The 11844-nt window shown below is 41.2% G+C and overlaps 2 protein-coding genes across 5 annotated transcripts; both read left to right on the top strand.

Annotated features, from left to right (window-relative positions):
- The first annotated feature begins 382 nt into the window (after window positions 1–382).
- LOC124660531 (uncharacterized protein At3g49140-like) lies at window positions 383–6142 on the top strand. Of its 4 annotated transcripts, none has more exons than XM_047198356.1 (13): window positions 383–690; window positions 2071–2147; window positions 2238–2457; window positions 2621–2723; window positions 2820–2884; window positions 3187–3303; window positions 3409–3504; window positions 3970–4126; window positions 4212–4262; window positions 4368–4477; window positions 4619–4771; window positions 5268–5363; window positions 5435–6142. In XM_047198356.1, the coding sequence occupies exons 2-13, from the start codon at window positions 2071–2073 to the stop codon at window positions 5528–5530; spliced, it is 1341 nt and encodes a 446-aa protein (XP_047054312.1). In that variant the 5' UTR covers window positions 383–690; the 3' UTR covers window positions 5531–6142. The 4 variants fall into 4 exon arrangements, with proteins under 4 accessions (XP_047054312.1, XP_047054311.1, XP_047054310.1 ...); XM_047198355.1 differs by having other exon boundaries at window positions 2041–2147; window positions 2232–2457; XM_047198354.1 differs by having other exon boundaries at window positions 384–690; window positions 2064–2147; window positions 2232–2457.
- Window positions 6143–8648: 2506 nt separating this feature from the next.
- On the top strand, window positions 8649–9914 carry LOC124661201. Its single transcript, XM_047199061.1, has one exon. The coding sequence runs from the start codon at window positions 8649–8651 to the stop codon at window positions 9912–9914; it is 1266 nt and encodes a 421-aa protein (XP_047055017.1).
- Window positions 9915–11844: the final 1930 nt, after the last annotated feature.

Genomic DNA, 11844 nt, shown 5'->3' with positions numbered 1-11844 from the left:
TCAGGACCTGCAACACATGTGTTAGTGCAATATTTAAAGCATGGAGCAAAGTGTCCCTACCATCATCATTTAGCAATCCAACGGGACCAACAAACGCTACTAGTACTACTAGTATAAATGATGAATTAACCTCGAGATCCACTTCTCACCAACTCCAAAACCAAACCAGAACATCTCAGCGGTGCTGGAGTATCTCTGAATCTGTATGTTGCGTTCAGATTTCCTGTAGTAGTATAAGAAAATTATGCATTCAGAAAACAAGAGAAACAGAGAGAAGAATCTGCAATTTCAAAGAGGGAGAGGAAACAAGAATCTGCAGATATAAAACGGGGTTTGGCACTTGGGTCAGCAGAAACAAACTTAAATAAAGTCTGCAGTGTCAAAAGCAAATTACCAAAAGCGCCCTCCCGCTGCCCCACTCCTGAAAGCCCACGAAAAGGTAGAGCGAGCGAGGCAGGGCAAGGGAGAGAAGGCCATATTGTGCAGCCAGCCAGAGAGTCTTCGCCGCCGTGATCCGTCTCAGACTCCGGTGTAGGTGTTCGGCCGTGCCGGTGTGGGGACTGGTTGCCCGAGCGAGTCGCCGGCTCCAGCCAAGTTTTCTCTGATCCCCGCCGCGCGTGGCTCCTTTCCGGGGTTCGGATTTCAGAATTTCAGTGCCTCAGTGGGCAACCTGTCTGCGCGACTGGCGAGGTGACTGCTGCTAATCTCTCTTGCTCCCTCCAAACTAAGTTTGACTGCAAAAATCACTGTATGTCTGTTTGTCGTCTCTCAACTGTTGTTCAAGGTTCATGCCTCGAGTGTTCGCTACACCTCTTGATTTCGGCTAGAGCGAATCACTTGTGTATTGGTCTGGTAGATGGTAGCTGCTTCAGTTTGATACCGTTCTTGATTCACTAGAACGGGAGGTGGTCAGCAATTAGGTTACTGAATTAAACAAAATAGTTTCTCTTCAGAGACACAATTTGGGGAGCAGACTTGAAAATTAGATGTGTCCTCTCACTCTCTCACTATCTGTGCAGTATTCGTATAATTGAGGAGCTCTAGTTGGTTGACTCTTTGTGCACTCTCCCATTTTTTGCTGCTGGAGAAGGGGGATACTGGTTATGCACCTTGCCGTTGCCTTTGCTCAAAGAATTAGCCTTTCGCTTGTGACTAGTCATGGGCTCATGTCATTGTTCATTTGTTTCAGTCTCTGCTTTAGCCATTTTTGTTCTTTCTTGAAACAATGGGCCTCCCCATTGATTTCAATGAAAGAAGCCACCAACAGTCCAGTACAGCAAAGTATAAACATCAAACACGAGACTAACTAAAAAGCGACAGCCTAGCAGTCCACAGCCTGAAAACTAAAAACGGCATGCGTAATGAGACAGCAAAACAACTACTTTTAGGGTGAAAATCAGATAACAGCCTCAACTAGTATTTTTCTCTTTCTCAATTCACTGTCCTTCTGATCGTCGCAGCCCATAGTATCTTCTAGCATACGCTTCAGCCACCAAAATCATTTTGTTTTCTCGAACACACATCAAAATACATGTTATTCCTATTAGGAGAAGACACCAAGATTGCACAAAGAGTACAAACCTAAACCAAACTGAAAAATGGGAGAGAAACGCAAAAGAAAACTATACAGCCACGCTCTACGTAGGATAGCCACCACTATCATGATATTATTTACTCCTTAATTTCTTCTTCGATCTGGTTCTTTCTACAATATAGCCCAAGAATGAATATGAAACATAACAAGCTAAAGATCAGCACAACAGGATCAGAAGGATATTGCTGTTGGAAGCAGGTTACATTTTCTTGTTTTCTAAACTATAGACACGCTTCCATTGCCCCCACTGAGCACCAACATATGTTGCCTTGATGTAAACAAAGTAACTCAGTCTCTGATTTGTACTTTTTATTGTAAGCTGGTGATTAATGGCACATTTTCTTTGGTCCTAAAAGAAAGATCATGATGCTGCATTGTCTTCTATTGTTATTGTGTTCATGTTTGTGCAGTGCTTTTCTTCGGTACCAATTGGTTTATTTTCACAGAACATAATTGATTGCCCTTCAAGTTTACAGATGTCGGCAGCGGCCACTATAAACTGGATTAGAGCCCCATTTGACACCCGGAGATTTCATGACTTCTCTAGTTTAAGGTCAATCCCTCCTTCATTATTTCAAATGAATCACTTAATGACTCTTTTCTTTATTGAAACTTACAAATGTAAAATTTATTGTAGTTTTAGATGCCAAAACACTTTTGGATCAATCCAGCATTGCTGTTTGGCAACTCATCAGGATCCATCCCTCTCCAGAGTTGGTGTGGCTGCAGATTACTCTGACTCAGTGCCAGATTCGAAGTACATGACTGACCGCGGATACCATCCTCTTGAAGAAATTAAAGAACGTCCAAAGAAAAAAGACCTTTCGCTGACAGATGTAGAAACTGCTAGAACAGTAGTAGAGGTAACCTAGGACAACAAAGCATATAGTAGTTTTAATTCTGCATATCAGTGACTATAAAGTGCCTCAGCTTAAGTCTGAGTAAGCATCTCTAGAAACCAACATAAACCGTCCTGCTGTGCAAAATATCTTACCATTTGCTGGACAATGTTCCTATCTTGTGTAGGCAAATAGCAAGGGAGTGCTCGTATTTCCTGCCAGGGTGCATAATGAACCTCATGGACATGTTGCTTGGTCAGAGTTCCAGTATGTTGTTGATGACTATGGAGGTAACTCCTTGACGCGCAAGAAAATATTCTAAAACAGAGTCTTCATCGCGTCCCTCTTGTGCATCTAAAACTTATACTTTGTGAAACTGCACACAGACATTTTCTTTCAACTACCTGATAATGGGAACATCTTGGAAGATGATGATGCAAACAATCCTGTGGTAAGATTAGTTATGTTTTCTTTTCTGTTGCTGTTTCTTGACAAGCACTGATGTTTTTTATGATAATTAGTGGTCTAGTGGTATGCCGAAAAGGGTGTTATTTTTTTCACGATCTTCCATTGGAATTGGCATTATTAAGACCCTGTGGTGCATCATGGAGTTAGTTCGAGTCTGCATATTTTGTGCTGCAGTCATCATAACGTTACCTTATTTGACAGCGCTGATATTCAAGTGTAGTGTGCACCGACATTGTGATTGAAAGGAAACGTTTGCGTACTGTTGAAATGACATTTTGATTGCAGACAGTTTTGATCGGAACAGACGGTGCCATTATTGGAGAAACTAGCGTGGTAATGAGTGACTTCAGTGACCAGATGGACGTTGAGGATTCTATGGACATGCGTGACGACTACAGCAAGGTTTTCTAAGAAAGTTCTTACCTGCTTTCAGCTTGTATTATCCGTCAGTTTTCTCATTAGCAACAAACCCTGTCATTGTTGATGTTCCCTGTTGTGATGTCACAGGTTGATACAGAAATAACGGATATTCTTATAGAGTGGGGAATGCCAGTAACGATGCGTTCAATACATCCTATATATTTTGCCAAGTGTTTGACAAAGGTAAGTCATCAACAGTCAGCGTATACCGAAGAAAGTCATAGAACAGCCTTAACCAATCAGCTATGCAGATATCCAGACTGAAGAAATTATACATATACTAAAATTTCTGTCAAAGATGCGCGCTCTTTGGCATCTGGAACAAAAAAATAATCAAGCTAGCACTCAGCCAGCAGAAGGAGTTAAAGACAAACATAGATAATGTTTATGTTTTGCTCTGTTATATATGTTCCGTCAGTTACTATGTTGTATAAAAGTTGTGTTTAAAACGATTGGATTGCTCAAGACATGATCTTAAAATGCTGAATGAATGTTAATCTTCAGCTCGACCAACTTCTTATATTATTCTATTTTCCATTATAAGTTCATTATGCTTGGGCAAATGTATTTCATAGTCCAATTGTCACAAGGAGAATTATTTTATGTTCATTCTTCCTTAACCGAGCTAAGCACTCTTTTCTTATGCAGGCTGTTCATGATAATCACGGGGAGAAGATGGATAATCCATCAAATGGCCTCTCTATTGTAGGATACCTGAGACCTGTTTATATAGAAGAAGAATCTTATTTGAGAACTTTATTTCATGCTGAATGCAAAGCTGATGGTTATTCTTCTGACTGGAGAGGTGCTTCTGACCCTGCTCATAGTTAGTTGTATCAATCATATATTTATATCCCATTATTTGTTCTAATAAATAGTCAATCGAGCAGGGGAATACAAAAGAGAACCCCAGCCAGCTTCTGGAACAAACGGCCTACTAGGTAATTTTATCTATTGAAATCTTTCATTCAGTCATTTGCCTTCAACATTTTTTTTTTGCGAAATCATTTGCCTATTTGTGTGACTAATAGTAAGTGAATATTCAGATGATGATAAATCGAGATTGGACATCAATGATGGGGGAAGTAGCATTGATTCAACCATATACAAGCTGGAAATAATGACAGTTGAGCTGTTTTCCATCTATGGGAAGCAGGTAAGCCTCCCCTTTCTGCCCAATGTATGCAGTTGGCAAGGAAAGGACAGTTTGATCCATGTATTACTTTGTAAAATGAAAGTAGGAAATAATCAGCATTGTTTTTCTTTGGTTTGGTAGTCATCATGTTGATTGTTGCAGTTGATCATTGATCCACAAGACTTTCAAGATGCAGAACCAGATGTTCTTTCAAATTATGCTTCAGACATTATTAAACGCATAGAAGAAAACAGTGATCAGTGTGCTATGGCTCTAAGGTCCCTCTGTAGCAGGAAAAAGGGCCTTACAGTAGAGGTGTGTTTCTGCTAACTAATACTTTGCTCATCTTTTCATCTACCATACTCCTTAGTGGTTTAGTGTGCATGACGAATAAGATAACTCTTACCGTCTGTTGAACATTGGGGTTGTACTATTATATTATGTCTGAAATTTAATGCTATTAATATTTGTGTTTTTGTTTTTGAGGAATAAGAATGTTTCTTAGTAATTTGTCTGAATTTACATCTAGTTGAACTATCATCTGAAATGCAATCCTGGTAATATGTGTGAATTTACATCTAGTACAATATCTAGCATTCTTATGTACAAGAAGCTCTGTTCTCCCTGCAGGTTCAATTGAATATTTTACTGTGAGAAATAGTGTCAACAGATATATTTTTGTTCGCTCATATGTTGTGAGATTATGACAGTACCTGTACATATGTTGGTTGTGACAGTGCTGTTTCTGGATAAATAAATCCAACTGATTTATTTCTCTTACAGAGTAATCTCATTCTGATTCATTTTACAGGAGGCAAGTTTGATTGGTGTCGATAGTCTTGGTATCGATGTAAGAGTTTTTTCTGGCTTGGAAGCTCGGACTGTTCGATTTTCATTCAACGCGCAGGTGAGCTCTTAGGCTTAAACTTTTCACATCACCTAGAATCCAAAATAATGTTTCCGAACCTTTGGTTACAGGCGCTATCTGAACGTTCAGCCGAAAAGAAGATCAGGCGAATGCTTTTCCCACGCTATCGCAAGACCGTGAAAGCTCCCGCTGAAGATGAGTGTTAGCCAACTTACTTCTTTTCGCTTCGAATGCCTGACAGTACTGGTGAGGAGACTAAGGGTGTGCAGGGAACTCAACACAAGATCTGCATCCAGTCAGCTCCCAGTCCATTCGGAGAAGTACACACCCGTCGACTATGAAATGATTTCAAGTATTAGAGTACCTGATCGAGGTTTCGGCTTCATCGGCTATAGAAGTTGACTACCCATGGTTTCTGACAAATAAGGTGGTGGCCATGTATAAATGAGCATCCTTGGACACGCCGACGCGGTTCAGTGTCACCGCAGTCTGCAAGTGACCAAGCTTCATCATCCATAAAAAAATAAGGTGCAGGAAACACCAGAAGCACAAGAGAAATCTCTTTGGCCTGAAGTAATAACCTCTCCTTTCACTGCAACTTGTAGCTAATTACTCTTTGTAATTTTTTTCCTTTCCATAATGAATAAGTGCAAAATGTTTGATCCCGATGGTCCTGCAGTAATAAAATTTCATGACTTGTAAGCTAAGATTTAGACATAAAATACGTTTTAACATGTAGAACGGAATGGAATGGGATGTGTCCTGTCCCGTTTGTTGAGGAGTAGCTTTCGTTTCAGAAGGCGCCTTTTAGCTGCGAATGTGTTCTGTTTCCTCTGGTAAGATTGCGACCGGAGAGGTTAGCTAGCACAAGATAGTGTTTGATCATTTGATTAGATATTGGCGCAGTCGCCGTCCTGGAAAACGAAATGGTGACGCCGCCCTCTGTTTTCTGCCTGGATTGGCCTGACCGGCGGTGTTCTTTTTGTGTGTAATATTCAGTGGAAGCTGACGACGACGAAGCCTTCGGCGCCATCTCGAAAGGCTCGTGGACTGACGGAACCCGATGATCCCTGGAGAAGGCTCAGGTCGTGCTGTATATTTGAAATAAAACATGTAGTAAATAAATCCAAAATATTTTTTGAAGTTAGGAAAACAACTGGTAAATTTACTAAAACCGTACTAGAAAAGGATAAAAAGGAATGGAATACGTTATTGACGCTGTAGTGCATCCCGCTCGCAAACACTCGGACCGATCAAACCACGTGGATATCTTATCTAGGATTTCATAAATAAAACCTGTATGAGATTTAACAAAATATGGATATCTAGACACTAAATAATAGAGTTGTAGCACTATAGATTGAAACGGAGGGAGTATATAGATATATCTAAATTTTAACAAATCTCAGATAACCTTTATGGGGCCGAACGAGTACATGAGTTTAACGGTTGAAAGCAGCATGCAATTTTTTTATAAAAAAACACAGTACATATGCACACGCTCATCAATACGTACATACGCTCACCCCTACAAATGCACGCACACCCTATCCTCATGAGCACCTTCGAGAGACCGAGTCTAAAAAAACTACGCCGACGGGTCATGAGATTGACGAAGTCATCACAAACGTCTCCCTGTCAATGTAAATGTCGTCTCTCACTGAAAAAATATTCCACTTTTTATGAGACACCTAAGTGTCAAACCTAGGGTTTGAACTCTTGTGGGCTTGGGGTGCCACAACTCTATCCATCATCCAACCACATGTTGGTTCTCAAAGCACCATATAATGTGGATACCCAATTTGGCTCCTATGTGCATATGATTTGAAAACACATTTCAAAATGTTAAAAGTCGCATGTACATTTGCACACAAGTTTTCTGGAAAAAAGGAACATTTTTGTGTCCCTTGTAAAAAGGCAAATTTTCGATACTTCAACATGAATATTTACGGGATATATTTATTTTCTACATAGGCCACATAAAAATGTTCTTTTTTGCCGATCGAAAACTTTTGTGCAAACATATGATTCCCAGATGTAGACATGGATTTTTTTGAAATTTTTTTAAAATGATTTTTTATGCATGTCATAATAGGTTCGTAACATGTGGGAGCGAAAACACCACCTTCCATGATAACACTTGAATATCTCCTGTATATTTTAGAATGTAGACCTACAAAAATATCCGACAAGGACAATGTTTGAGCAAAATCCCATAATAAGAAGTATGAAAATACTTCTCATGATATTTTGTATTGTTTTTGTTACTGTGTTTTTAAAGAAACGCACTTTTCTTATTTACCCTTTTCATTTTTGACATTCGCGCATTTTTACTGCTATATTATAGCTTTTTTGCAAATTATTTTATTTGCTGATACTTTTTTGTTTCCTATTTTTACTTGACCTTCAGTTTATGAAAATCACTAGTAGCTCCCGCGCTCTAGTGATCCCACTTTTAAAACTTGAGAAGGTTCATTTTTAGGTCTCTAATCATTCTTAAAAAAACATACAGGTACATATACATGTCTAGTATATACGACCAAAGTTTTATTGAAATATCTTTTCAGATGAGATCTCCACAAAACAGACAAATGTGGGGAGAAAAGTAAGTTCTTTTTATTTTTTTCAGAGACACGATTTTGTAATTTTTGTGTTGCCTAATACAATGTATTATCTTGCCAAACTCTCCACATATGTAAATAAAATGTGTATGTACACAAGTAAATTTTGTTTGAATTTTTAAAACTTCAAAATGTTATTTTTGATTTTTTAAGTACTAGGAGCATTGGAGCTCGGGAGTCAAAACACCTCACTGAATTCTCACCATGATTTCTATATTTTTAGGCAGACGCTTACAAATATGTATATACACTCACTTTTATGAACGCAGTCATATACAATTTACCCCTATGAGCACCCTCAGAGCCAGCAAGTCTTTAAATTGATAAAATCAACACACGTGCCTTCTTGTCAATTGCCTTTATAAAATACCTAATCATCAAATCTAAGGTTTGATCCCCGATGGCTTAACCAGAAACTTCTGTGAAATGGTCCAGGGAATAAAAATGTCTAACGAATGTCAAGGTCTTGTTGTGGGTCGCTTTCCGAATATTCTTTTCTAAGCCAAAGTGCTCTGACTTCTTCCACCCTAACGAATGCTAAGACTTTCGCATTTCCTACTGCTTACTAGTTCAACACGTTTTGTAAGCAAAGGCAGGGCTTCAGTACTGGTAGCAGCTAATGCTCCTATGGTAGATTGGTCTACCTGAAGAGGAGCTAACATTCGGTCGTAGTGAAGGCAAGTAGGACCAGTCACTACTCATTATGGCCGAAATATTTGGATCCGCGGTTGCCAGCGAGTCTGTGAGCAGAATTTTCTCGATCATATCAGGCAATCCGAGAGAGCATGGGAGCAGAGAGGACAACGCTGAGAGAACAGAGTTTGCAGTGCTAAAGATCCACAGCGTTGTTGCCGTCTCCGAAGATTGGCAGATACTCCACCAACCATTGCTCAGGTGGAAGGCCAGACTGAAGTGCGCTGCGAAGGAAGGCGATGGCATCTTGCGCGCTTACAGGAGGAGGTCCACGGAGCGCCAACGGGACGAGGGAACTGCGATCAGCCTGCAGGCCATTTCCACCGCCCGCAAGCGCATCGCTCGAGCGGCGAAACGCTTCGTGCCATTTGGATTTGGCCGCGGCGAGGACATCGACGCGGACCAGATCAGCGATGCGACGGTGCGGAGGTTCGAGAGGCTAGCGGGCGTCGCCGACGAGTTCTTCAGGTACGTCCAGTTCGGAGGCCGTCCAAGGAGTTTGATCATGGCATCGTCCTTCAAAGTCCCCACGGAGCTCCTGCTTGCAGGCAAGACACTTGAATATTCCATCAGGAATGACAGCATGGAGGCTCTCCTCTTGCTTCATCCATTCGATGTCGGTCGCCGGAAAGAGATATTCCTCTTTCTCTCCTACGGGGACACCACGTCGTGGCAGAAGAACTTCATACTCTCTGTGAGATTCCGGCTTCTTACATCTGACATCTTGGACGTCGTCATGTCCTCCTTGGAACTACTGCCTCCCCAGTTCGGTGCTGCCTGTGTAACCACAAGGGAATTCGCCAGGGAGTTTCTCGCGCAGGAAACAAGATACTCCATCAACCCATCGTCTATGTCGACGTGGTGCATCCACATGTCACAGAGGTTTTACTATGATTCCATTGAGAAGCCAAGTGCTGCCACCGGCGACAAGCCGCAGCTGCCGTTGCCGATCATTCGAGTCGATGCCAGGTGCTTCACCTTGCCGCCGAATGGCCCGTCACACACACCTGCAGAAGACGACCTGCCACTGAGACTGGTATGCCATGTCGATCCCCACCTTGTGCCGAAGAGTTACTCCGAGCACTACGATCAGATCGACCTAGAAACACTCCAAGAGCTGTTGCCCAAGGTGACAAACGAAGGAGCGCATGTGCGCAAAGGGAACTGGTGGTGTCCTCTTACCTCGACGTATTTGATTGTGGAACCACAGTTTTCGGTGCCACTGCCTACGTTGCAACAGATGTACCTGTTGCAAAATTCTGAAAGAGCCGTGTAATATTTGACGTACAAGTTTCCTTTTTGGAAAATAAGAGTTATACTAAGAAATACGCCCGTGCGCTGCACCGGAAATAAAAACATCAATTTTATTAAAATTTTATTAAAAAGAACGATATAAAACAGATTTTTTGTTCCAAACGTGATTGACCAGTGTAAGTGTAAGCCTAGCCTCAGATCGCCCTTTGATCGTGTTTCATAGTGCATTATTTACAATTAACGTTTTTTTTTACTGAAGTTGTAATTTTCATAGCAAGAAGTAGTAAAATATTATTGTCCACGGTGCGGGATCTACTTACTGCATCTTAAAATAACTGAACCCCAAGATATTGCGGTTTGAGATATGCTCTCAAGTTGCACACCTCATGTAAAAGCTTATGTAGAAGCCAACTTCAGACAACGACGCAATAAAAGAGGGTATGCCCATTCAAATCATCAAATTCCATGTAATAGTACCTCTTTGCACCATATGCTCAAACACCTCGTCTGCAGCAACAACGCCATCCACGTGCTGCCCGCTGCGACCGTCAATGCTCACTGCGATGCCGATTTCTGGAATTAAGAGTTATATAACGCCGATTCTTGGATTATAGTAGATGCATATGGAAATAGCTTGTCGGGCAAAGCTTGTCCTCATCCCTCCCTCACAGAGTTGGACGAAGTTTGTCATAGTAAAATTTATTATAGGTAGCGCATGTATTAGCGCAATTAGGCAAGTCTGGTTTTAGTGGTTCTTTACGTGATTCAGCCCCAGCATGTGCGTTGGAGTTGATCACAAACGATTGTAATGGCTAGGGTGTGCCTTAGTTTGTAAGGACACTTTGTAATCACTGGGCAGCAGGTTTCTTACGCACTCTTTTCCTTACCAGGGTACCTGAGGGGACTGGAAGGTTTTTAATGAGGCGGCCTGCTGCTATTTTAATATATGTGTTCTTACCTCAAAAAAAAAATTATTAACTCATCGTGCTAAGTTTCTAAAGAAGCCGCTCCCCACAACAGAAACCACCTCCAAAGATGTAAACCACAAAACAGAAGAGCCTCCTTGAATGCCACCAACGGATATGAAAAACGGCAATATCCCAGAAGATCCGCCGAAGACACAATAACAGACCAGCTGCTAGTGCTAAAAGCACCACTAGAGAGTGGGGATAGGGTGGAAGGAGCTTATTTTCATATCAGGATGTCACCACCGCCTCACCATATCAACGAAGGCACAAGATCTTACTACAAAAAGAAACAGAAAATGAGAAGAGGCCATTCGAGATTCAGAGGTTGGAACGGATCTGTGATGGTGCCAACGGAGGGGACGTAAACCTTAGACGTGCGCCGCCTTGGGGTCGCCTGGGTTTCTCCTCGTACCACCAGGGACCCCTCTTTCTGTTAATCGGCTTCCTTGTAATGCACCTTCTGCAACAATGTCCATATCGCAACCAGCTTGTACACGAGAGTAACAACCACATGCACGATTAATCTTTTTTCTTGCTGAACACTACATATCTTTTGTACATAGCCAAACAGACAAAAAGGCAACAATGACCAAACTAAGCGAACCTAAAGACTATTGAAATATTGGGCCAATACAAGCGGTCCATATAAGATTGTTGGTGGAAGCTCTGAATGTTTTTTTGTTAGAGAGTTGATCAAATGACAAGTATTTTTTCTAAAAAAAAGATGGAGTGAGCTCTAATTCGTATCGTCAGGACATTAATATGACGAATGAAGAAGAGTTGGTGTGCAAGTTCAAGATAAACCATCTCGAGGAAGTCATAAGCTTGAATATTTCCATCCATATGTTGATCATGGGTATATGAAGATATGCGTAAGAAGAGGATCTCCAATACTGGATTAGGGGGGTGCAATTCGCAAGAATTCATCAAGCAAGCACAATTAAGAAAGATGTTCCATCTTGATGTGGTTAAGATTTTCATCAT

Source organism: Lolium rigidum, chromosome 6 (genome assembly GCF_022539505.1).
Source record: "Lolium rigidum isolate FL_2022 chromosome 6, APGP_CSIRO_Lrig_0.1, whole genome shotgun sequence".
In the NCBI taxonomy this organism is placed as follows: Eukaryota; Viridiplantae; Streptophyta; class Magnoliopsida; order Poales; family Poaceae; genus Lolium; species Lolium rigidum.
This window is presented reverse-complemented; position numbering and strand designations above follow the sequence as displayed.